At 32.2% G+C, this 27,861-nt stretch overlaps 1 protein-coding gene across 1 annotated transcript in view; it reads left to right on the top strand.

The window, feature by feature from the left end:
- LOC127729065 (protein kinase C-binding protein NELL1-like) overlaps positions 1–27,414 on the top strand; it is a 43,071-nt gene extending 15,657 nt beyond the window's left edge. Inside the window, exons 2-16 of the mRNA XM_052236712.1 lie at positions 6,842–6,988; positions 7,611–8,116; positions 9,306–9,401; positions 16,314–16,422; positions 16,704–16,871; positions 17,248–17,343; positions 18,227–18,322; positions 18,896–18,988; positions 19,379–19,474; positions 20,363–20,458; positions 21,406–21,498; positions 22,356–22,451; positions 23,225–23,318; positions 24,447–24,563; positions 26,837–27,414. Coding sequence (XP_052092672.1) covers positions 6,842–6,988; positions 7,611–8,116; positions 9,306–9,401; positions 16,314–16,422; positions 16,704–16,871; positions 17,248–17,343; positions 18,227–18,322; positions 18,896–18,988; positions 19,379–19,474; positions 20,363–20,458; positions 21,406–21,498; positions 22,356–22,451; positions 23,225–23,318; positions 24,447–24,563; positions 26,837–26,894 — 1,961 coding nt within the window. The 3' untranslated portion in view covers positions 26,895–27,414. The remainder of the gene's footprint in view (positions 1–6,841; positions 6,989–7,610; positions 8,117–9,305; positions 9,402–16,313; positions 16,423–16,703; positions 16,872–17,247; positions 17,344–18,226; positions 18,323–18,895; positions 18,989–19,378; positions 19,475–20,362; positions 20,459–21,405; positions 21,499–22,355; positions 22,452–23,224; positions 23,319–24,446; positions 24,564–26,836) is intronic.
- Positions 27,415–27,861: the final 447 nt, after the last annotated feature.

The raw sequence follows: 27,861 nt of genomic DNA, 5'->3' as shown, positions 1-27,861 counted from the left end.
TGAGGTGAATGTACATTATATGGAAATTTTAGGAATATTTTCAAAACATATTCCCGTTACAAAAGTCTATTCTATAATATTCAAATTTATATGAAATAAATGATAATAAGACATGGATGTTTGAGAACAGTTTTGCTCTTTGTCAGAAATTAAATAAGCATCTCAAATTTGTATCGCTATTATCAGTTATAAATCGTTATGGGAGTCAAGAAAAACTCTTTATCTCTGGAGGAATCTTAATACTTTCTACCCGAGCAATATTTTACATCGTAAAAAATAATTTTAAAAGAAAATTTCTTTATAGGGTATTAATTTTCACTGCACTTTTTCCGCAAGTGTTCTATAATTGTAATTTATTAGAAGGATAATTTCACTTGCAAGTTGAATTTTATGTGAAATAAAATGTATGAAAACGATGAAATTTCGAAATAATTGATGCAATTTAACATGTAAATAAACCAGGACGAGACGGTTGTTTGCACAAATTTAAATTAAATGATAAACTGAAATTTAGGTTTAAATTATTTAGCCGTTTTGTCAATATTTATTGAAAGAAAAAGGATGGTGGTGACGAATTGAAAATAAGAAAAAAATAAATTAGTCATATGTATTCTAGGGCAAAGAATAAAGAACATATAGAGGAAATGCCAAATCTAAGTCAATGTTTTATGTAATTGGTTAATTGTAAGAGTGAAATATATAATAAAATCCACATAGTCAAGGTTATCGAAGGACGAGGTGTACTCTGCTTAAATAGTTAATAATCAAGTGGTCCCTACAAATACATGACTTTTATAGCATTCTACAATCAATATATAATGATCATTGAATGTAATTTTAAATCCAGGGTTAGGATGATAAAAGATAAGTAGCCAACAATTAAGTAATCGGGTGAGACAGAACAGGAAGGTTTCTGATTCGTCAGTGGAAGGGGATAGAAGGTTCAAAAATATTGAGCTGGGTAGAGTGTGAACATTTCCAATAATCTTTTTATAAGCCCCTTCAGAGCAGTTCCAACATTTCTTTCTTTATTTTGCAAACAGTTTAAAATTTCCCTGTATACACATGTATACGTATATTATTGTAGTCAACATCCCAACATTGTAACATTTTGCAGACGTGTTTAATCAATAAAACCGCATCGGTGATCTTGCTCGTCTCGATACCAGGCGGTCTTCAGTACGATGTTCAAACGGATCGAGCCAAACATTTTTAAATTGGTATTTGCTGCTTTTCTGACGAACTTGGAGTCAAAATAATGTATCGGATGACGATGTACCTTTTGTGGGCAGTTAACTCTTTATCGTCAAAATATTGCTCATTGTGTCGATGTAATAATATAACATGTTCTCGTTCTAAAATGCTTGTAATATTTGCCACTCAGTATTAAACCTTGATTCATCCATCCATTTGTATTATGAACAAATTCAGTAATGTGCCTTATAATATTTCTCCGGTTTTATACTAAAATACGCGAAGCACCGGTAATTATCGGAAATCAATATGTAAGTTATATCTTTTATGTTAATTTAAAGCAAGTGTTTTTATTTTCTTTTTAAAAAGTTATACTTTTAATGTTGTGTATTCATAACAGAAAATTAACATAAACTACTCAGGATAATCGGAAACAAAATTAAAATGATGATAAACAATTTGTTCAGTCTAATGTACGATCTCTCTCTGTGTAATGAATTTACATAATAGTAAAAAATCCGAAGCTAATACAGAAAATATTCTCCACAATTTATATTTTATATAGAATGTACCGTGAAAATGGGGGAAAACTCTATATGAAGAGCTATGCTACTTTTTTCTGTATTTGTTTCATTTAGAGGATCAAAACATATGTCGAACCTTGGGAAATGTGAATATTAAAGTGTCTAATGATAAATTTTAATCCTTTTAAAACAAGTTTACATGTTCATGTAATGTTATTCTACGTTATGCAATACTGTGGAGGACACTAATCATAATGTTGTTATATTTTGAAAGTACCCCCTAGTTATGCCCACTTCTTCTTGTGAACATACTATACCGTGTGGTGTATTTACAGGGTGCTTGTGAACATACTATACCGTGTGGTGTTTTTCAGGCTGCTTGTGAACATACTATACTGTATGGTGTATTCTCAGGCTGCTTGTGAACATACTATACTGTGTGGTGTATTTTCAGGCTGCTTGTGAACATACTATACCGTGTGGTGTATTTTAGGCTGCTTTTGAACATACTATACCGTGTGGTGTATTCTCAGGCTGCATGTGAACATACTATACTATGTGGCGTATTTTTAGGCTGCTTGTGAACATACTATACTGTATGGTGTATTCTCAGGCTGCTTGTGAACATACTATACTGTGTGGTGTATTTTCAGGCTGCTTGTGAACATACTATACCGTGTGGTGTATTTTAGGCTGCTTTTGAACATACTATACCGTGTGGTGTATTCTCAGGCTGCTTGTGAATATACTATACAGGGTGCTTGTGAACATACTATACCGTGTGGTGTATTTTCAGGCTGCTTGTGAACATACTATACCGTGTGGTGTTTTTCAGGCTGCTTGTGAACATACTATACTGTATGGTGTATTCTCAGGCTGCTTGTGAACATACTATACTGTGTGGTGTATTTCAGGCTGCTTGTGAACATACTATACCGTATGGTGTATTCTCAGACTGCTTGTGAACATACTATACTGTGTGGTGTATTTTCAGGCTGCTTGTGAACATACTATACCGTGTGGTGTATTTCAGGCTGCTTGTGAACATACTATACTGTATGGTGTATTCTCAGGCTGCTTGTGAACATACTATACTGTGTGGTGTATTTTTCTGGCTGCTTGTGAACATACTGTTCTGTGTGGTGTTTTTCAGGCTGCTTGTGAACATACTATACTGTATGGTGTATTCTCAGCCTGCTTGTGAACATACTATACTGTGTGGTGTATTTTCAGGCTGCTTGTGAACAAACTATACCGTGTGGTGTATTTTAGGCTGCTTGTGAACATACTATACCGTGTGGTGTATTCTCAGGCTGCTTGTGAACATACTATACCGTGTGGTGTATTTCAGGCTGCTTGTGAACATACTATACTGTGTGGTGTATTTAGAGGGTGCTTGTGAACATACTCTACTGTGTAGTGTATTTTCAGGGTGCTTGTGAACATACTATACCGTGTGGTGTTTTTTCAGGGTGCTTGTGAACATACTATACCGTGTGGTGTATTTTCAGGCTGCTTGTGAACATACTATATTGTGTGGTGTATTTTTAGGCTGTAGTGAACATACTATACTGTGTGGTGTATTCTCAGGCTGCTTGTGAACATACTATACTGTGTGGTGTATTTAGAGGGTGCTTGTGAACATACTCTACTGTGTGGTGTATTTTCAGGCTGCTTGTGAACATACTATACCGTGTGGTGTATTTTAAGGCTGCTTGTGAACATACTATACTGTATGGTGTATTCTCAGCCTGCTTGTGAACATACTATACCGTGTGGGGTATTCTCAGGCTGCTTGTGAACATACTCTACTGTGTGGTGTATTTTAGGCTGCTTGTGAACATACTATACTGTGTGGTGTATTTTCAGGCTGCTTGTGATCATACTATACCGTGTGGTGTATTTTAAGGCTGCTTGTGAACATACTATACTGAGTGGTGTATTCTCAGGCTGCTTGTGAACATACTATACCGTGTGGTGTATTTCAGGCTGCTTGTGAACATACTATACTGTGTGGTGTATTCTCAGGCTGCTTGTGAACATACCATACCGTGTGGTGTATTGTCATAGACTTTGTGTTTACCCAAACCTAAGCGGGGGTTTCATTCTTCTACTTGTTAATTTATTATTATCCAGGGACACAAAATGCATTCAACTATGTCGCTTTCAATGTTAGCAAATTCATCAAACTCTTCAGAAAAAATGTGTCCTTTCTGTTTTTTTTTTTAATTACAGGAGTTAAATTCAGGATTGTTTTATGTTTAAGGACAGCACCGTTTAAATCGTGAATAGTGAAATAACAAAGATAGGATAAAACGTTAGATGCGAAATACTAAACTTATTCATATTGATGGGTAAAATTCAGGTATAAATTGCACGTTGTTATAATATTGTTTTCTAAGTCATATGATATAGCATAAGATAAATGAGAAATGAGCATTATGCAGACATAAAAAACTAAATAAACTATGTGGGTATATTTCATGAAATTATACCTCATCCGTATCAAAATGTGTATAAATGGTGTTGACTGATAATTAATCCCTATGTACATTGTAACAACGAAACATTATATTAATTAAAACCTTATGTTTCCCATATTACATTTAACTGCAATGAAACAAAGAAAATAATGCCTCCCTCGGTAATTTGTTCTCTTCCATGAACATTAAGAAATGAATCTTAGGTCTTCTCCTAAAATGTGACGTACTATCCTAATTCGTGTCAATTAAAGAAGGCCTAATTCTACAATGTGGCGTAACAATACACGTCAACTGACAATGTGATGTACCAATCCGTGTCAATTGACGATGGCCTAATCCTACAATGTGACCTACTATCCCTATTCATGTCAATTGACGAAGGAATAGTCCTCATTGTGACGTGCTTTCCCTATCCATGTCAATTGATGAAGGCCTAATCCTACAATGTGATGTACCAATTCCTGTCAATTGATGCAGGCCTAATCCTACAATGTGACGTACCAATCCATGTCAATTGATGCAGGCCTAATCCTACAATGTGACGTACCAATCCATGTCAATTGACGAAGGCCTAATCCTACAATGTGATGTACCAATTCCTAATGTCAATTGACGAAGGCCTAATCCTACAATGTGACATACCAATCCATGTCAATTGATGAAGGCCTTATCCTACAATGTGACGTTTCAATCCGTGACAATTGACGAAGGCTTAGTCCTCATTGTGACGTGTTTGCCTTATCCATGTCAATTCATTGAAGACCTAACCCTACAATGTGATGTATCAATTCATGTCAATTGATGCAGGCCTAATCCTACAATGTGACGTACCAATCCATGTTATTGTAATCATACAATGTGCCGTTTCAATCCGTGTCAATTGACGAAGGCTAATCCTACAATGTGACGTGCCAATCCATGTCAATTGATGAAGGCATAATCCTCCAATGTGATGTTTCAATCCATGTCAATTGACGAAGGCCTAATCCTACGATGTGATGTACCAATCCATGTCAGTTAACGAAGGCCTTATCCTACAATGTTACGTTTCAATCCATTTCAGTTGACGAAGTTCTAATCATACAAAGTGATGTACTATACCAATCCGTTTCAATTAATAAATACAATTACAAATAAAATTCTTAAAGACAATGAATGTCCTTCAATCTTGACATATTTGCTTGTTAAAGTAAGAAACAGTAGACATTTAAACTTACATGAGGGTGTGGATGGGGGTGTACAGAATAAAGAATAATGGGCAAAAAATATAAAGAATGGAGAAAACTGGATAAAAAAAAATAAAGAATAGAGAATAACGAGATACTAAGATATAAAGAATAGAGATTAATGGACAAACAGTATACAGAATAGAGAAAACGGCAAAAAAATTAGCGAATACAGAAATAAAGGACCCCCCATCCAGACTCTCTTACATATAGTAATGTATTATTTGATAATTCATCATGACATGATGGATCTCGTATATTTTTATCAGATTAAGATTGTACCTAAATATCATAAATTGACACCCGTATTAAAGCACCCCATTGAAATTCGGTATGGAAGGCGATTGTGGTTAGGTAAATAAGAAGTTGTGGTGGCCAATAAAGAACGTATGTATTTATATATAGTCGCCTTTCGTAGAATAACTATTATTTGACACAATACACCTTACATAACTTAAAGTTTTCTCATTTATAAAAATAAGGGTATACATTTTTCACTTCTTCTTATACCTAAAATTTAAGTGATTAATATATTAGCTGCATATTTATTTGAAAGCCATGGTTTATAAAGATAAATTGCCATTGAGACAAATATCCACCAAAGACCAAAGGACGAGAATTTTATTTATATTTGAGCATTCATCATTCTTCTGTTACTTCCTTTTCTAATATCAAAATAAGAATCCGTTGATTCAAAAGAAAATGTCTGCTTAGCTGGCATCGTATTTATTCGATATGTATCTGTAACTATTCTTGCATGAACCTAGTATGACATTCGGACCAATGCAAAGTTAATTCTATTTAATGATGTACTATTATTATAAGAACTATTTGATTAAAGTGCACATTATATGAACAAATTTAGTTCATTAAACTATTTAATACAATCAATAGGGAAACAAAGTAACGTACATCTTTAAAAAGTTCATAAAATTTTGTTGAGAAAGTTCGATAGACCTAGATAGATAATTATGGATTTGAGAAGTTAAGTGACTCTTTTTTGCTTCAGTGTGTCCAAATATAAATATGAATAATGAAATCGTTAAAAATTTCAGTATATATTACAAATACTTTGTCTCGGTCCTTATTTAAAAAAAAACCATCTATATGTGCCTGTCCAAAATCAGGAGTCTGTAATTCAGTTGTTGTCGTTGGTTGCTGTCTTTCGTATTTGTTTTTTATTTATTGTTTCGGTATAAATCAGTCTGATGGTTTTATCGTTCGAATTGTTTCATATTTTGTCATGCCCTAGCTTTTCTTATTATAGCATACTATATAAATATATACGATATGAGTTTTTATCATTGTTGAAGGTCGTACGGTGACCTGTATATTTTGTTAAATCCACGTCATTTGGACTCATCAGAAGGAGTACATTGCACACTTATATTGACAACAAATAATAATCTTCTAGGATGGAATGAATGGTCAGAGTGGTCATCCTGCAGTAAATCATGTAATACTGGACAACAAGAGCGAAAGCGAGCATGTTCAAAGAAAGAGACCTCTTGTGATGGCACAAATGTGGATACAAGGCAGTGCAATACTTTTCCATGTTCAGGTATGGAATTTTTTACAGACAGACTGGACACATTACTGTCATGCTCTCTGTAATTTTCAAAATGACGGAAAAAAAAGTAAAATACACATACAAAACTGAAGTCAAAATCAATTTTAAAAGAAAGAAATGTATTAGACGAATGGTTTTATGAGACACAGCTTGGTTAGCAAAATCTTATTGCAAACATATATACTAGTTCTTTTTAATTCGAGAGTCATAAACTGAATTAAATTATGACACTTTCAAGAGAATAAATTTTGTTTCAGTAAAACAAATAAAACATTAGTACAGTCATTTCCAACATTACATTTGAGCTGGGACTATTATAATAGTCCCAGACTTGAGTCAAATTAAAATTGTTGGATGTTCAAACCCGTGTTTATATTTTCCAAATATGAAGTGATAAACGGTGCAATAGTAGCGCAGCATTATTTTAAATGAAAACCAAAATATTACTATTGGCTGTGCACTTTACATAACATGGAGTACCATGTAAAACGAACTAGACAATTCAGTCTTTCTATAGGAAATACATATTTTGAGATAAATAAATACGCTCTGTATTATTGCATATATTCAATACTGATACAGATAACTTAATAATCTTTCATTAATGTTACAGGGATAACAGATTTTTTGGAGATATTTGGAGTTTATAAACTACCTCTAGGAGTGACTATTGACACAGAGCGGCATTCCGCTTACAACATTACAACAATAGCTAATTTATATTCCCCTCTTTCGTCAGTCTTTCATTTAGATTTTCCTAAAGATTTTTCCATTTTGTTTTATTTGAAAATTAGTAAAGGATTATCAGGATATTTATTGACACTTAGTGATATCATGGGTAATCAAAGACTTGCTATAAAATATGGCGACCAAACACTTTTCCAGTATTCCGATCAAAATGATCTTCCTGGTGAAAAATCACCATTATTCGACATTCCAATAGCTGATGGGAAATGGCATCAAGTAGCTTTTAGTGTAAAAAGAAGACATATTACTTTATATTTCGACTGTGATAGTGTGTTCGAACAAAATCTCAGCAGATCAAAACATTCAAAATTAGGAAATAACCTCATGTTTGCGATAGGACCATATTTTGCCAGACATGGCACACCATTTGAGGTAATATTAATTAAAATCGTTTATTTATCAAAATATAATATTAAAAAAAAATTGTTTTAATTTATTGATTGATTCGTATTTTCAATAATTTTTGAAAGCTAATTTTTAGTTTTTGACGAATAATTAGACACGAATTTTCTATATGTTTTTTTCGTCTCTTCAATGAAGAGCAACGATGAAAAGATATACAATTTGCAATCTTCATGTGATATTAGATTTTTATACATGTCTTACCAACTTAAGGAGTAATCTTCTAACCAAACTAGATGATTGTTGTTTGCTTAACGTACAATGAATCATATTTAATGTACATTTAAGTCGAGAACACTGGGCGAGAGCAAACAAGCAATGAAATTTTGCCTTTAAACTGACCAGATACGAACCACTCACATAGTTGTTGCAGGTGTCTTTAAGTAACGTTCAAAGAGCGTGGTACTTTTCCCTCACAAGGCTTTGAATTTAATGTCCCTCTTCCGAACGGACGTAGTATTACACAGTGAACCGTATGTCCCTTGCATGGAGTAGCACTCTACAACTGAGAAACAAAACATAAGAAATACTCAAGTTTCAAAAGTTTAAGAGAAATATTTAAAAAGTTATTCAAAGAAACGAAGCAAAAACCATATAAAGAAAACATTTGTGCACGAACAGAAGGGGCAAATGTTCATAACTTTACACAATGATAAAAGTAATAATCTGACCATTCCAATGATATAATATTGACACATTTATTATATTTAGGTTAATGATAACACCAATATGTAAGAAAAGTTGTTAAAAATACAATTATTCTGAACAAAGAAACTGTTAGGTGATTCCAAAAAGGATGAAAATAGTATGCAGTTGTATCGTATCAGTGTTGTCAGTTCTGCCATGCAACCTCCTGTTTGACGATAGTTTGATGTGCTCACTGGGATTGGAATCTTTTGTCTATCAATGAATAATTTGGTAGTTGGTCCGAAACTTTATGGTTTTCAGTTGTTTCGTGTAAGCGATATGAAGATCTGATTGACAGTCACTTCCTGTTTGACGATACTTTAAATTATTATTATACTCACTGAGCAAACAAATGTCCGTCAATGTCTATAATAACGAGTAGAAGTTCGACGTCGAGTGAAAATTCTTGTTGTATATGAGTTAATCCGTCTCAAACTGTTATTGTTTGAACATATATCTTGTTTTAATTTAGGGTGTGTTGGAGCAAGCTCTTATCATTCCAGATCCAGAGGCAGCAAAGCAGCAATGTCACAACCAAAACAAATCAAAAGATGATGTCTTTGATCAGGTATGATGCGATGAAATGAATATATATGTATATATTTACAACTTGGTAGAAGGGCAATGAAACAAATATTATTGAACAAATGATGTACTTACGACAACAATTATATGATAGTAGCTGTTTTTGACCTAATTCTTTACAGTACAGTAACAGTGTTTTTTTAGTTTTCTAGCATAAGTTGATTCCACTGCTGGTGGACTGTTACCCGAGGGTATCATCAGATCAGCAGTCAGCGCTTCGATACTGACATAATTTATAAAAGAAACATTTCGTAAATTCGTCGTTGATAAATTTAGAATTCTTAGGTCCCTTTTCCTCATATAGCTCTTCATGTAGTGTGTGCTTTTTTTTTGCCTTATACATCCTTGGTTTTTTTTTTGCCTTATACATCCTTGGTTTTTTTTTGCCTTATACATCCTTGGTCTTTTTTTTGCCTTATACATCCTTGGTTTTTTTTTTGCCTTATACATCCTTGTTATTTTTTTGCCTTATACATCCTTGGTTTTTTTTGCCTTATACATCCTTGGTTTTTTTTTTGCCTTATACATCCTTGGGGTTTTTTTTTTGCCTTATACATCCTTGGTTTTTTTTGCCTTATACATCCTTGGGTTTTTTTTGCCTTATACATCCTTGGTTTTTTTTTTGCCTTATATATCCTTGTTTTTTTTTTGCCATATATATCCTTGTTTTTTTGCCTTATACATCCTTGGTTTTTTTTTGCCTTATACATCCTTGGTTTTTTTGCCTTATACATCCTTGGTTTTTTTATCATTGGTTTTTTTGCCTTATACATCCTTGTTTTTTTTATCCTTATACATCCTTGGTTTTTTTGTCTTATACATCCTTGTTTTTTTGCCTTATACATCCTTGTTTTTTTTTGCCTTATACATCCTTGGTTTTTTTGCTTTATACATCCTTGGTTTTTTGCCTTATACATCCTTGTTTTTTTGCCTTATACATCCTTGGTTTTTTTTTGCCTTATACATCCTTGGTTTTTTTGCCTTATACATCCTTGGTTTTTTTTTTATCCTTATACATCCTTGGTTTTTTTGCCTTATACATCCTTGGTTTTTTGCCTTATACATCCTTGTTTTTTTCTGCCTTATACATCCTTGGTTTTTTTGCTTTATACATCCTTGGTTTTTTGCCTTATACATCCTTGGTTTTTTGCCTTATACATCCTTGGTTTTTTTGCCTTATACATCCTTGGTGTTTTGCCTTATACATCCTTGGTTTTTTTTGCCTTATACATCCTTGGTTTTTTTGCCTTATACATCCTTGGTTTTTTGCCTTATATATCCTTGGTTTTTTGCCTTATACATCCTTGGTTTTTTTTGACTTATACATCCTTGGGTTTTTTTTTGCCTTATACATCCTTGGTTTTTTTTTGCCTTATATATCCTTGGTTTTTTTTGCCTTATACATCCTTGTTTTTTTTGCCTTATACATCCTTGGGTTTTTTTTGCCTTATACATCCTTGGTTTTTTTTTTTGCCTTATACATCCTTGGTTTTTTTTTGCCTTAAACATCCTTGGTTTTTTTTTTTGCCTTATACATCCTTGGTTTTTTTTGCATTATACATCCTTGGTTTTTTTGCCTTATACATCATTGGTTTTTTCTGCCTTATACATCCTTGGTTTTTTTTGCCTTATACATCCTTGGTTTTTTATCCTTGGTTTTTTTGCCTTATACATCCTTGTTTTTTTTTATCCTTAAACATCCTTGGTTTTTTTTGCCTTATACATCCTTGGGTTTTTTTTGCCTTATACATCCTTGGTTTTTTTGCCTTATACATCCTTGGTTTTTTTGCTTTATACATCCTTGGTTTTTTGCCTTATACATCCTTGGTTTTTTGCCTTATACATCCTTGGTTTTTTGCCTTATACATCCTTGGTTTTTTTGCCTTATACATCCTTGGATTTTTGCCTTATACATCCTTGGTTTTTTTTGCCTTATACATCCTTGTTTTTTTTGCCTTATACATCCTTGGTTTTTTGCCTTATATATACTTGGTTTTTTGCCTTATACATCCTTGGTTTTTTTTTACTTATACATCCTTGGGTTTTTTTTTGCCTTATACATCTTTGGTTTTTTTTGCATTATACATCCTTGGTTTTTTTGCCTTATACATCATTGGTTTTTTCTGCCTTATACATCCTTGTTTTTTTTTGCCTTATACATCCTTGGTTTTTTATCCTTGGTTTTTTTGCCTTATACATCCTTGTTTTTTTTTATCCTTAAACATCCTTGGTTTTTTTTGCCTTATACATCCTTGGGTTTTTTTTGCCTTATACATCCTTGGTTTTTTTGCCTTATACATCCTTGGTTTTTTTGCTTTATACATCCTTGGTTTTTTGCCTTATACATCCTTGGTTTTTTGCCTTATACATCCTTGGTTTTTTGCCTTATACATCCTTGGTTTTTTTGCCTTATACATCCTTGGTTTTTTGCCTTATACATCCTTGGTTTTTTTTGCCTTATACATCCTTGGTTTTTTTGCCTTATACATCCTTGGTTTTTTGCCTTATATATCCTTGGTTTTTTGCCTTATACATCCTTGGTTTTTTTTTACTTATACATCCTTGGGGTTTTTTTTGCCTTATACATCCTTGGTTTTTTTTTGCCTTATATATCCTTGGTTTTTTTTGCCTTATACATCCTTGTTTTTTTTGCCTTATACATCCTTGGTTTTTTTTTGCCTTATACATCCTTGGTTTTTTTTTTTGCCTTATACATCCTTGGTTTTTTTTTGCCTTATACATCCTTGGTTTTTTTTTTTGCCTTATACATCCTTGGTTTTTTTTGCATTATACATCCTTGGTTTTTTTGCCTTATACATCATTGGTTTTTTCTGCCTTATACATCCTTGTTTTTTTTGCCTTATACATCCTTGGTTTTTTATCCTTGGTTTTTTTGCCTTATACATCCTTGTTTTTTTTTATCCTTAAACATCCTTGGTTTTTTTTGCCTTATACATCCTTGGGTTTTTTTTGCCTTATACATCCTTGGTTTTTTTGCCTTATACATCCTTGGTTTTTTTGCTTTATACATCCTTGGTTTTTTGCCTTATACATCCTTGGTTTTTTGCCTTATACATCCTTGGTTTTTTTTTGCCTTATACATCCTTGGTTTTTTTGCCTTATACATCCTTGGTTTTTTGCCTTATATATCCTTGGTTTTTTGCCTTATACATCCTTGGTTTTTTTTTTTGCCTTATACATCCTTGGTTTTTTTTTTGCCTTATACATCCTTGGTGTTTTTTTTGCCTTATACATCCTTGGTTTTTTTTTTGCCTTATACATCCTTGTTATTTTTTTGCCTTATACATCCTTGGTTTTTTTTGCCTTATACATCCTTGGTTTTTTTTTGCCTTATACATCCTTGGGGTTTTTTTTTGCCTTATACATCCTTGGTTTTTTTTGCCTTATACATCCTTGGGTTTTTTTTGCCTTATACATCCTTGGTTTTTTTTTTGCCTTATACATCCTTGTTATTTTTTTGCCTTATACATCCTTGGTTTTTTTTGCCTTATACATCCTTGGTTTTTTTTTGCCTTATACATCCTTGGGGTTTTTTTTTGCCTTATACATCCTTGGTTTTTTTTGCCTTATACATCCTTGGGTTTTTTTTGCCTTATACATCCTTGGTTTTTTTTTTTGCCTTATATATCCTTGGTTTTTTTTTGCCATATATATCCTTGTTTTTTTGCCTTATACATCCTTGGTTTTTTTTTGCCTTATACATCCTTGGTTTTTTTGCCTTATACATCCTTGGTTTTTTTATCATTGGTTTTTTTGCCTTATACATCCTTGTTTTTTTTATCCTTATACATCCTTGGTTTTTTTGTCTTATACATCCTTGTTTTTTTGCCTTATACATCCTTGGTTTTTTTTGCCTTATACATCCTTGGTTTTTTTGCTTTATACATCCTTGGTTTTTTGCCTTATACATCCTTGTTTTTTTGCCTTATACATCCTTGGTTTTTTTTTGCCTTATACATCCTTGGTTTTTTTGCCTTATACATCCTTGGTTTTTTTTGCCTTATACATCCTTGGTTTTTTGCCTTATACATCCTTGTTTTTTTCTGCCTTATACATCCTTGGTTTTTTTGCTTTATACATCCTTGGTTTTTTGCCTTATACATCCTTGGTTTTTTGCCTTATACATCCTTGGTTTTTTTGCCTTATACATCCTTGGTTTTTTGCCTTATACATCCTTGGTTTTTTTTGCCTTATACATCCTTGGTTTTTTTGCCTTATACATCCTTGGTTTTTTGCCTTATATATCCTTGGTTTTTTGCCTTATACATCCTTGGTTTTTTTTGACTTATACATCCTTGGGTTTTTTTTTGCCTTATACATCCTTAGTTTTTTTTTGCCTTATATATCCTTGGTTTTTTTTGCCTTATACATCCTTGTTTTTTTTGCCTTATACATCCTTGGTTTTTTTTTTTTGCCTTATACATCCTTGGTTTTTTTTTGCCTTATACATCCTTGGTTTTTTTTTTTGCCTTATACATCCTTGGTTTTTTTTGCATTATACATCCTTGGTTTTTTTGCCTTATACATCATTGGTTTTTTCTGCCTTATACATCCTTGTTTTTTTTGCCTTATACATCCTTGGTTTTTTATCCTTGGTTTTTTTGCCTTATACATCCTTGTTTTTTTTTATCCTTAAACATCCTTGGTTTTTTTTGCCTTATACATCCTTGGGTTTTTTTTGCCTTATACATCCTTGGTTTTTTTGCCTTATACATCCTTGGTTTTTTTGCTTTATACATCCTTGGTTTTTTGCCTTATACATCCTTGGTTTTTTGCCTTATACATCCTTGGTTTTTTTTTGCCTTATACATCCTTGGTTTTTTTGCCTTATACATCCTTGGTTTTTTGCCTTATATATCCTTGGTTTTTTGCCTTATACATCCTTGTTTTTTTTTGCCTTATACATCCTTGGTTTTTTTGCCTTATACATCCTTGGTTTTTTGCCTTATACATCCTTGGTTTTTTGCCTTATACATCCTTGGTTTTTTTGCCTTATACATCCTTGGTTTTTTCTGCCTTATACATCCTTGTTTTTTTTTGCCTTATACATCCTTGGTTTTTTCTGCCTTATACATCCTTGGTTTTTTTGCCTTATACATCCTTGGTTTTTTTCTGCCTTATACATCCTTGTTTTTTTTCTGTCTTATACATCCTTGTTTTTTTCTGCCTTATACATCCTTGGTTTTTATGCCTTATACATCCTTGGTTTTTTCTGCCTTATACATCCTTGGTTTTTTCTGCCTTAAACATCCTTGGTTTTTTTGCCTTGGTTTTTTTGCCTTATACATCCTTGGTTTTTTCTGCCTTATACATCCTTGGTTTTTTTGCCTTAAACATCCTTTTTTCTGCCTTATACATCCTTGGTTTTTTGCCTTATACATCCTTGGTTTTTTTTGCCTTATACATCCTTGGTTTTTTGCCTTATATATCCTTGGTTTTTTGCCTTATACATCCTTGGTTTTTTTTGCCTTATACATCCTTGGTTTTTTTGCCTTATACATCCTTGGTTTTTTGCCTTATATATCCTTGGTTTTTTGCCTTATACATCCTTGGTTTTTTTTGCCTTATACATCCTTGGTTTTTTTTTGCCTTATACATCCTTGGTTTTTTCTGCCTTATACATCCTTGGTATTTTGCCTTATACATCCTTGGTTTTTTCTGCCTTATACATCCTTGGTTTTTTGCCTTATACATCCTTGGTTTTTTCTGCCTTATACATCCTTGGTTTTTTGCCTTATACATCCTTGGTTTTTTTGCCTTATACATCCTTGGTTTTTTGCCTTATACATCCTTGGGTTTTTTCTGCCTTATACATCCTTGGTTTTTTGCCTTATACATCCTTGGGTTTTTTCTGCCTTATACATCCTTGGTTTTTTGCCTTATACATCCTTGGTTTTTCAAATGTTTTGTTTTGAGCGTTCTTGATGAAGAAACGAATTTAATAAAGGTTTTTTTTCATTTAAAAAAGGAACATCGTCAGTTGTCAAATGTCATATCTTAATTTTGTTTTTGTTTTCTAGATATTTATTTCTTATTTTGTTTTATTATTGTTTTTTATTTGTTGTTAAATTAATGGCAGATCTTTTATAGGCTCTGGATGATTTAGAGCTTGACATATTGTGTACACTTTTGTCTATTGTTGAAGGCTATAACTTAACAAGTTGTCCTATAGATGTCTATTGTTGAAGGCTATAACTTAACAAGTAGTTCTGTAGATGTCTATTGTTGAAGGCTATAACTTAAAAAGTAGTCCTGTAGATGTCTATTGTTGAAGGCTATAACTTAACAAGTAGTCCTGTAGATGTCTATTGTTGAAGGCTATAACTTAACAAATAGTCCTGTAGATGTATTTTGGTTATTGTAGTCGTTAGGTTGAGGTCTCATAGACATATGTCCACTTTTTATTTTTCAAATTTCAAATTTCTTTCTTAATGTGACTGTTGCTATCCAACTTTAATGTTATATTTCCGAAAACGTCTGCTATTTTGCGGTAAGAAATTTGGTCCTTCGCTCAGTGATATGTAAACTAATGCTTCTATGACATCGTGGCAACTCTGTCTGCATTGTGTCAAGAGGACACCATCACTATGCCAAATAGGCTATAAAATGAAGCTTTCGCAAGCTTTAGTAAGTCACGTGATCCCATTACTTGTCGGTTTCAACAGTGCTGGTGTATGGTGGTATGTAGCTGGATTATCTTGTAGATCAGATCAGACAAATATATATATATATAAATATGCTGAACAGTTTCTTAAATGTATGGCGGACGAATCTATGTTACTTAGCCAACCAAAAATGTTAGAAAAAAGTTACTCATTTCTTTTAATCCCCCATTCCTATTGAAATTGTTTAACAGCTTTATATATTCTTTTAGGAAAAGGCAATTAAGGATCAAGCAAACAAAGACGGAGATGATGACAACAAGACCAGGAGGAAAAGAAAAAAGAAAGATAAAGCACTGAAAGACAAAACAAAAATTAAAGGTTATATTTCAGATTTTCCCCTTTTCAATTTGTATGTGATTTTGTTTTTTTTTGTTATCAAAGAAAAAAAAACCGGACTTTACTGTGTAAATGCTAAGCTAATCAGCTTCATGGATTCCTTTTTTTCACTTTTAAATAAATGAGTGAGAACCGATTTCTGTTAAAGTGATTTTGATACAGTACAGTGTATCTCAGAGGTAAAGTTTTTGTTAAAGTAATATAATCGAAAAAGTTGTATGCAACCGTTGATCATACATATGCAATTTGTTTTTCATTAACAGTTTTACCTGCTGACTGGTCGTCATGGTCTCCATGCACAGTAACATGTGGAACTGGAACCCAGTCAAGGTCACGTTACTGCAGAAACAACGAGATTGAGGTAGAAGAATGTCTTCCCGATCATTCCCAAGTTGTTCAGAATAGACTTTGCTACCTTGATAAATGTAAAGGTAAATATTCATTTATATTATGTCGCCTTCAGTCTTTAAATGTTTTAAAAACGCAACGGAAATTAAAAAAAAACAATAAATCGCAATGTAAAGAGTTTGAACTTGCAAATAATTAATTAAGCATGTTTGGGGTAGAGAAAGGAACTTAGTTGTAATTTTCTGTTTCATTAAACTCAATAAATTATTCATTATACTGTTACAAATTAAAGTCTACATGACCCTGAGGTTCTCTTAAAATGTTCATCTTGAAACAAAGATCAAATTGATTGGTAGGTCGTAATCTTCTAGTTATAAATGATTTAAAATCATGCAATTCATGAAACAATTTCATATATATCCCCCATATTTTAAGTTTTAATGTTTTGTCTGATTTCAGAAGACTGTTTCCAGTCTTGTTTAAATGGAGGGAGTTGTAATAATAATGGTTCATGTGATTGTGTTACGGGATATATTGGAAAGAACTGTGAAAAGGGTATATATTTATCTCTTTTCTTGTTTGTACAGGATGCCGCATAATTTTACTGTTTTTTCCCCAACAAGCATTAATTATGTGTCATATATACCTGTTAATTATAAAATGTTCTATATTTGGAAAACCTGTCGACTAAGGACTAAGTATCGAATCACATTGTTTTTGACTTATTTGTTAATGATATGACATCTGTGTTTGCATATTGGAAAGAAAATATTTTTTGTGATGATAAATCATTGCACGGTAATAAGCTCAGAACATATAGACAGCTTAAAGAAAATTACAAATTGGAAACCTATTTATTGTTAAACATTGATAGAAAAGTAATAGAACATTTTGCCAAAATTCGCATAAGTAATAGTGTTCTTAAAATTGAACAAGGTCGACACACTAAAACTCCTGTAGAAGAAAGAATTTGTCCCTTGTGTCTTTTAGAAGTAGAAGATGAACTTCGTTTCACTATAAAATGTATAAAACTAAATACAATTAGAGAACAATTATTTTCCAAAATTAGTGAAATACATGTAGTTCCCTCTTTTTTAAATATGACTAATGAAGCAAGATTTAAATTTTTGTATACGTACGCTGACACTGATATAATTAAAATTATTGTAAAATTCATAAGCGACTAGTACAATTCTAGAATGCTTTATTGAGTACTAAATAACTTTGTGGTACCACCTCCTTAGCAGAGTTTATATACATTTAGTATTGAAACAACATTTTCTTTTAACAATGGAGGGGATATACAAATATATATATATACAATGTTTATAAATGTGGTCAGATATATGTTTGTATGTTTATGTATATGTCTTGGTAACACTCCTATAATTTTGGATTTTAAACCAATAAAATATCTTATATTATCTTATCATTGCAGCTGTGTGTGAAGAGATCTGTAGAAATGGAGGAAAATGTCTGTCACCTGGTGTCTGCTTCTGTCCATCCGGCTACTATGGACAATACTGTGAAAATGGTTTGTAATCGTGTTTTTTATAATAATTTTTCTTCAATAAAAAATATTAAAAATTAATATGACCTTTAATTTGAGAGTAGGGAAGGAGGTATAGCAACGTTGCCTTCTTTCGCCTGGCAATAAGAAAACGTTGGCTGTTAGTGATACATAGGGTCAGTGTTACGCTCTCTGCGCGCAGGAGCCCTTCCGTCATCACCCTTTCATCCTGGAAAACCAACTTAACAGACAGTTGTTGTTCTTTATTTGTTCTTTATTTGTTCTTAACTTTAAAATCTAAGAATGGGATATTTGAAAAGAACACTCACTGATCGTGAGAATGAAACCAAATCAATCCATAAAAAAAACTTTAAAATAACAGACTTAATAATAAGAACATTTGTTCCAAAGTAAACAAAATCAATAAACATCAAAAGAAATTATCATAGTTTAGGCAAAACGTTTTATTTTTTCATTTGATAATTACTTTATTCATGTTTTTCCGTTTTCCATTTAAGTCACAATTGACATTATTAATTCTTTTTCTTTATATAAGTTTGACTAATATAATACACATCATGTAATTCCATATTTCAGCAATTTGTGATCCGCCATGTTTAAATGGCGGCCAATGCGGAAAACCTGGAATCTGCAGTTGTCCATCCGGGTTCTCCGAACCTTTTTGTACTCGTAAGTAAAATGTGACCTTCAAAAACAATAAAGGAAATCTTCACTGATAGATCAGTCTAAACACAAAATGTTAGTTCTGTGTAAAATGCTTCAAGCACTATATCCAAAGCGTTGAAATATTGTTGATGTCATCAAATATAATGTTTACATTTGTAAATTATAACAGTCACTTATAGTTCTGAAAATAATAATGACTTTTTCTGCGATTTTCAAAAGTAATCGACCCCCCCCCCTTTTTTTACTACCCTCGTAATTGTCAGCGCGATATTTAATATAAATCAAACATTAACTTTGTTTCACTACTAAAACTTAAAAATTACATTTGATATATTTGCAATAATTATTACGGTACTACTTAACTTTTAAATGTCTATTTCATATAAATTACAGCTTCATGTGACATCACATGCCATAATGGAGGAAAGTGTATTCGTCACAACACGTGTAAATGTAAACGAGGATATACCGGAAATGATTGTTCTCAACGTAAGTGAAACAGTTATGATAGCAAATACTCATTTTTGTTTTCACTGCTTTTCGTCTTTTTGGATTATTTCAACACTGGCAAGTCACATCCCTTTATTTTCAAAACATTTTGATAGTTTAAACATAACATACCAGAAAGAAGTCAAATTATTTATATTTGTCAACTAAAAAGTGAAATCACAAAAATACTGAACTCCGAGGTAGATTCAAAACGGAAAGTCCCTAATCAAATGACAAAATCAAAAGCAGAAATACATCAAACGAATGGACAACAACTGTCATATTCCTGACTTGGTACAGGCATTTTCTTATGTAGAAAATGGTGGATTGAACCTGGTTTTATAGCGCTAAACCTCTCACTTGTATGACAGTCGCATCAAATTCCATTATATTGACAACGATGCGTGAACAAACAAACAGACATAATAGGTATAAATGTCAAAATAGGGGAACAGCAGTCAACACCGTGTCACAATCTTAATCACAACAAAAACAAACAAATATTTAACAAAGAAGCACAAAAAAGCATATATAACATTTAACAACCTCGTTCGTTGCTTACTTTTAACTGTCTCCGATATTCCAAAATCTCCATTGGGAGAGCATGGCACACTCCCTATACAAAGGCAGAGGATTTAATGTCCCCATTCCGACTGGATGTGGCTGCGTATTTATTCTTTCCGGACGCCCCTCTTCAATAAGAGATTTACTGCTGATGGCAGACTTCCAGATATGACCATATTTCTTTAAGAAATCATACGGAATCCCTAGAATATGCTATCATCATGAAGATTTATACCCTATATGCAGCCGCTGCTGGAACGTTTCTACTCAGAAATGCAAAGTTTACCATTGGAAAACTGAAATCATCACTTTTCTTATTTATAGCTGTATGCAGAAAAGGATGCCAAAATGGCGGGAAATGTGTTTCTAAGAATAAATGTTCATGTCCTCAGGGATTTCGTGGCAGGCGATGTCATAAAGGTATGTATACCATATATACAATGTCATAAAGGTATGATTACCATATATGCAATGTCAACAAGTAGATATAAGAAGATGTGGTATGAGTGCCAATGAGACAACTCTCCATCCAAGTCAAATATATGTATACCATATATGCAATGTCATAAAGGTATGTATATCATATATACAATGTCATGAAGGTATGATTACCATATAAGTATACAATGTCATGAAGGTATGATTACCATATATACAATGTCATGAAGGTATGATTACCATATATACAATGTCATGAAGGTATGATTACCATATATACAATGTCATGAAGGTATGATTACCATATATACAATGTCATGAAGGTATGATTACCATATATACAATGTCATGAAGGTATGATTACCATATATACAATGTCATGAAGGTATGATTACCATATATACAATGTCCTGAAGGTATGATTACCATATATACAATGTCATGAAGGTATGATTACCATATATACAAAACAGTTTGCAGTTATAGAAAACTTCTACATGGTGATGAAAGTTTACGAAGTATGTACATAAACTGAATTATTCAAGACTTACAAACATAAATTCTGTGGGCAAAAAAACAAATATTACAAAGCATTTTATGATTTACAGTTATGATTCAAAACTTTATAGTTTGATTTTGAACAATGCTTTGCTATTCCCTATTTTAATTATTTATATTTTACCTTTTCTTATTACAAATTGTGAAAGTATATTCAAATTATTCATATTTTTCTTTGTCTTATTACAAATTATGAAAACATTTGCACATTACCTTTACACAAAATGAATATTGAGGTTAGAAATTTGAAACACTTAGAGTTTGATGCCAAACACTGAAACGTGCATTTTGTGAATCTCTTTCTTGCATACATAACAAATTTAGAAAAAAGTCGACAATTTAGGAAGATTGATATAATTATGTATTTTCAGCTATTTGTAGACCAAAATGTAAGCATGGATCCTGTATTTTCCCTGATACATGTAAATGTAATCGAGGCTACTTTGGTCAAAAATGTGAAGATTGTAAGTTACTTTCTATCAGGGTGTTTTATACTAGATTAGAATAATTATTGAACATGTTCACGAAAATACGGATATTGTGTTATTAAAATTTTCTGTTACAAAATTTTTGAAATTATTTTAATGAAGGAATATATCTCCCTCATGCAAAGCTCTGATTCCTTACCGACTTTGGCTCTACCTTTTGTCATTTTTGGTTTTACCAGATCTTCAATTTTTTAACGAATTTTGGATTTTCAAACATTTTAGCTTCGAACATCACTGAAGAGACATTCATTGTCTAAATGCTCACCTTGTGCAGTAATATTGGTACCGTTAATGTTATTAAGACGACATGATTTGATACAATACATCGTGCCCTCAATTTATTTTGTACTTATGTTGTGTTATTGAATTCCATCAACAGCACTGGTTAAATGCGTTAGAAGATATGCCTTAGTTACGCACTTACAAAAACATTAAAACTGATTACAAGGAACCATACTTGAACAAATGTTTTTCAAGACAACAAAGATCTGTGATAACCCGGATGCGAAGCGGAACTTTTATCTTTAGAGATTGAAAATGGTAGATTTCAGAATGTGCTACTTGACCAACGGCTATGTAAAATGTGCAAAATTAATCTCAATCCATAGAGGACGAATCCCATTTTATGTTGTATTGTAAACGCTATGAAAAACAAGATGGAATATACAGTATAAATAAAAGTAATTAGACAAATAAATAATAAACGAAAGCCAGAATTTATGCTTTATTTTTGCTATTTTAGCATGATTTCCTTTACAATGTCCGTTTGATATACATATTCTATATAGATATCTAATAAGCCTTTTCAAATGACTCTACATACTTATTTACAGTTAAATGCAAGAGGACTTGTAAAAACGGAGGATCCTGTATTGGTCCTAATAAATGCAAATGTCAACAAGGATATTCTGGAAAATGGTGTCATATTGGTAGGTAGAATGTTCATTATTCAGATTAAATGTGTCTCATTTCCTTCGAGATGTGGTCTTATTGAAACGTGATCATTTATTTTGCTGATACATACAAATTTAAAGTTATGTGATATAAAAACATTCTGGTGCAATAAAAATTTTGAAATCGTAAATTTTACTTTTTTTGTGACAGCTAAAACTGACATGTTAAAATTGGAAAAGGCGTTTTCTAAATGACACGTGACAGATAACACGCTTCTAATTTAGTACGCCAGACGCATAACACAGATAATATTTAGGACTTGACGAGACTGAAAGATGCTCTTGTTCGTTTTAAGTACAACATATACTTTTTTTATGAAAAGTATTCAAAAGGCAATTGGACACAGGTGTTATGTGGAATTAAAATTAAATATTATCTTTACATGTGTATGGATTCTAAGCTACAACTGCCAAACATTTCTTTGGTTTGATAGTAATATTCTGAACAACTTTGTGGCTGAACATTTTTCACTATAACATGTATTATTTCCTATCAATAATTTCGTTTTAGCTTTTCCCAAATCGCACGGTACTATGATTAAATATTCGAAAGACGATTAATCACTTTTTCTATCGGTTGAAATAAGGAATAAGAGATTTATGGGAATATATTAATTTCTTCATGCATCTGTATAATTTGTTTTTCTTGATATGCAATATGTTTTTATGTAATATGCTATCTCTAATCATTAGATGTATCATGTGATAACACTATTACATAGTTATAAATCTTGGTTTTATAATTGTAGGTCGTTGTGAACAGCCTTGCATGAATGGAGGAAAATGCAGAAAGGACAAATGTCGTTGTCCGAAGGGTTTTAGAGGAGGCAGATGTGAAATCAGGTAAAATTTATTATCTGTAGAAATAGCGGACGAAGAGTGCACGTATTAACGAAGTTGAAGGCCATACAGAGACACCCAAATAACTAGTATACATAATTGTTTGGGGACAGTCAGGTGCGGGATTTTCTCGCTGTGATGAAGACCCATTGTGGCCTTGGGCTGTTTTCTGCTGTTTGGTCGGGTTGTTGTCTCTTTGACACATTCCCCGTTTCCATTCTTAATTTTATTTATTGCCGTTCGTTATCATTCTGTCCATGTATTCCTCCAATGCTCTTATCCATTTGCTTTAAATTTTAAGCAAAATGTATCGTAGAATGTGGACCGTTGGCCTGAGAAATACATACACCAGGAATCTCTTATTGACTACATTGATATATTGTGTTAGTTTCTGTTCTATGAAACCAATATGTGTTACCTCTGGTTATGCATGGTTTGAATATGTTCTTACCCATCACGATTCAAAGAAAATATTTTATTTCTTTTTGAAGTTTTTGTCTTAAGTTGGTTGTTTTAAGCTAATGAATAATATAAACTGCATTTATTTTCACCAATTAAGCTGTATATTAAATTTTCGTATGTTTCCATCATAATGTAAATATCAATACTCGCACAGTAAAAATGCTTCGGGATTATAAGATATAGTTACTTATAAATACGCCTGCATTACATAGTTGCATAATGTGTATTTCTTAAATATTCAGAAAAAAAGACGTTGTAGATATTTCAAAGTTTTAAGTTTCCTCAATATGAATCTTAAATGAAGTTTTTTTTTAATCTAAAAGACAAGAAGAATTATAATCATACAGTATCTAACGACAATCTGTTATATAAATTAGAAGCCTGGTTTCTTTGATTACTTTAAATTAGCTTTTTTCCTCTCTGGAATATGCACGTATTACAAGTCAGGTGTATGATATCTTAATGTTAGACATAAAATTTGTAGAATTACTTGTGATATATTTTTGTAGATATATACATTAACATTGAAATTTCTGAACATTTGGGATTGGATGCCTATTTTCGCTGAAAATGTTAATTGTGTTTTCCATAACAAGTTTTACCCGAAAAAAGCGCAATGCCAATACTGTTGTTACTTTTTAAACCTAGATTTTCTTTGTTTCCTTTTAGAAATTGCAAATATGAGAAACATAATATGCCATATGAACAGACGTATAAAACGCTTGTTCGTGAGGAATATACAACAGAATGTGGAACATGGAGATGGAAAACTTGTGTAAAAACTAGGTAATTCAAAATGTAACTGACAGCTTAAACAGTGCATATGCAAATAAAATGTTCTATTCTATTAATAAATTCAAACGATTATCAAGGCAGTTTTTATTGAATTCATAATCTGTAACAGAGGAAGAGGTTTCATTTATTTTCTTTATCATTATTTTTTTTATAATTTTTTTTTTTTGCTTTTTTCGTTTCCAGAATAGTCGTCTGATCTGTAATTTTACCGATTGTGTCCTGTTCCCGATTGTGACATTTTGACTGAGTGTAAATTCGCAGGTGATTCTTGCATAAAGGGAGACGCTTACGCCGCCGACAAACCTGGTCTCACTCCTTTTAGAATTCATGCAATTCCCTCAGTTTTTGTTTGTTATCTTGATGTCTCTCATTTTAATCGTTTTACAAGATTTGAACATCGGAAAACTACTGGTTGAATAATTATACATACAGAACGTGGCGGGGAAAACAGGTCCACGAGCGCCCAACCATCCCCCAACATAGGACAGTGGTGCAACAAGCACGACATAAGTTACGACTGTAAAAATCAGTTAAAGATGGCTTGACTTATCAGATCGACAGAAAGCACATACAAACTTAATTAGAGTACTCGAAGTTACTTAAACTATTTCAAAGACAATCACAACTAATAAATAAATCATATCAATCAATGGATTTAAGTGTAAAGACGTAATAAACAGTCTGTGAAAAAAACGACTTTGTATGTATAGTATATTTACATCCATTCTCTAAATGACTATATCTAGAGCAATGTATCTGCTGTCCGATTAATTGATATAAAGATCTCTCTGGTCTTTGACAATATATAATTTACTATTTTAACTTAAAGTTTGTTTTTAAATACGCATAGTTTCTAGCTCAACTTCATGCTTGTATTTAGAAACCGCTTTTATATCACAGCGCTTGACTTTTTTCATATTTGCAACATAATAAATGGTCAATTTGTAGTTGGGTCTAGTTAAAGAAGGAAGAATCAATATTTAGCAATAGCGAAGGCTGTCGAGTAAGAGTTGCAACCAATTCAATCTGTGAAATCAACAGTTCTTCTCGATCCAGGACAGTAAAACAACGAAGATGTTTAAAGATGTTTATATAGGTGTCTCACCGCACGATTTTTGGGCTTGCGTATAGCAAACAACGGGCTTTGTCATATCTAAGTAAGGGGATAGACATCACGTAACCCCATCGTCTACTAAAGCAATGACCAACTTGCATAGCTAATGGCTAATTTTATTTATGATGTGAACATCTTGGGGATTTCACACAGCAAGACTTTGTTGTTGTCATATCTCTACATCTTGAGAAGCTGGGATATTTTAAAATTGTAAGCACTGCTAATAGTTTTTAGTCCCCTACCGACGAAGTCGAAAGGGACTTTAGGTTTGCACTCCGTCCGTCTGTCTGTCTGTCTGTCTGTCTGTCCGTCTGTCTGTCCGTCTGTCTGTCCGGCAAATCAGTTTTCCACATTTTTTTTCTTCATGCTTGAAGATATTGATTTGATATTTGGTATATTGTTTTATCATGACAAGTTACAGATCAAGTTCGAATTTTGTTCCGGTCTGATAATTTCGTGCAGAGTTATGGTCCTTGGACTTAGAAATTTACTCAAATATTCAGTTTTCCGCACTTTTTTCCGTCATTCTTGAAGATATTGATTTAATAATTGGTACACTGTTTTATCATGACAAGTTACAGATCAAGTTCGAATTTTGTTCCGGTCTGATGATTTTGTTCAGAGTTATGGTCCTTGGACTTAGAAAATTCACTCAAATAATCAGTTTTCTGCGGTTTTTTTTGTCATGCTTGAAGATATTGATTTGATAATTGGTATATAGTTTTATCATGACAAGTTACAGATCAAGTTCGAATTTTGTTTCGGTTTGATGATTTTTTGCAGAGTTATGGTCCTTGGACCTAGAAAATTCACTTAAATTATCAGATTTCCGCATTTTTTTTCGTCATGCTTGAAGATATTGACTTGATATTTGTTATATAGTTTTATCATGACAAGTTATATATCAAGTTAGCATTTTGTTCATTACAAATAATTTTTAACCGGTAGGGGACTATGTTTTGCCATGCAATACTCTCAGAATGCTTGTTCTAGTTGATATATATGATCTATGATTAGTTGCAGTGCAGAGTTTCTATATCTTTTTTGTTGTATTCTTCATTTTGTATTCATAATATGGTAAAACAGTACCAGCTAGTCACTTTTCATCCATTCATACTTGTAGTTAAGTATATTCATTTTATACTTGTAGATTAAGATACGAGTTGGTAACAAAAACTATGTACCGGACAGCATACAGATGTGTATAATTTGAATATGAATTCATAAATTTGTCAAAAGTTCCAATGATATACAGCAGCCATCAGCTGTCCTCCATGAATATGATCCATGACCCAGACTTTGACTGTAAGATGGAAAAGTCGCTTCAATGATTAAAACAGTTTATTCGTTTGTGAAAACATGTATCACAAACAGAAAATATATACTGGACACTGGGCATCAATCATAAATCAGTATCTTTTTTTTTTTTAAATATTTAACATTGTATTCTACATCGTTGTATATGACATGTCTTGTACATTATATGTAAATAGGAGAAAAAAGAGGGGCAACAATTGCGAGAAAAGTTTTTTTATTTGTTTTATATCTGAATTTGGATACTTGTTTGTCAATGTCCGTTATTTACGAATTCTTTCTTTTATGACGAAAGGGAGATAATTCAAATTTCCTATTTTACAAGTGAAGTATAATACTCAAACATTTTGCATATATGCTATATAATATGACATTGTTTTTGTTATTTTTTCAATAAAATTTCTTAAAAAACGATCTTGCATACACTTGTTTTAGCTAACATAAGAAGGTCGTTGTCTATTTTTGGTACTTACAAAATCTTTATTTTTCATTATTGTATTCTTGTCTTTAATTTTTGCTTATGTACTTTGTCTATATGCCATTTTGTATTTTCTTTACTGAAATAGTTTTTTGTTTTTAAGTGATTAAGATTTTAACACAATGTTGACAGTTGTACCCCACTTTTTGACATTTTTACCTATTATGTCTGTTTCTTTTGCTCACACGAGCACATTGTTGTCAATATAATGGAATTCTATGCGACTGTCATACAAGTGAGAGGTTAAGCCAGCTATAAAACAAGGTTTAATCCACCATTTTCTACATAAGGAAATGCCTGTACCAAGTCAGGAATATTAAATTTGTTTTCCATTCGTTTGATGTGTTTTAGCTTTTGACTTTCCGTTTTGAATTTTGCTTGGA

The sequence above is a fragment of the Mytilus californianus genome, unplaced genomic scaffold (assembly GCF_021869535.1).
Source record: "Mytilus californianus isolate M0D057914Y unplaced genomic scaffold, xbMytCali1.0.p SCAF_2, whole genome shotgun sequence".
Lineage (NCBI taxonomy): Eukaryota > Metazoa > Mollusca > Bivalvia > Mytilida > Mytilidae > Mytilus > Mytilus californianus.
This window is presented reverse-complemented; position numbering and strand designations above follow the sequence as displayed.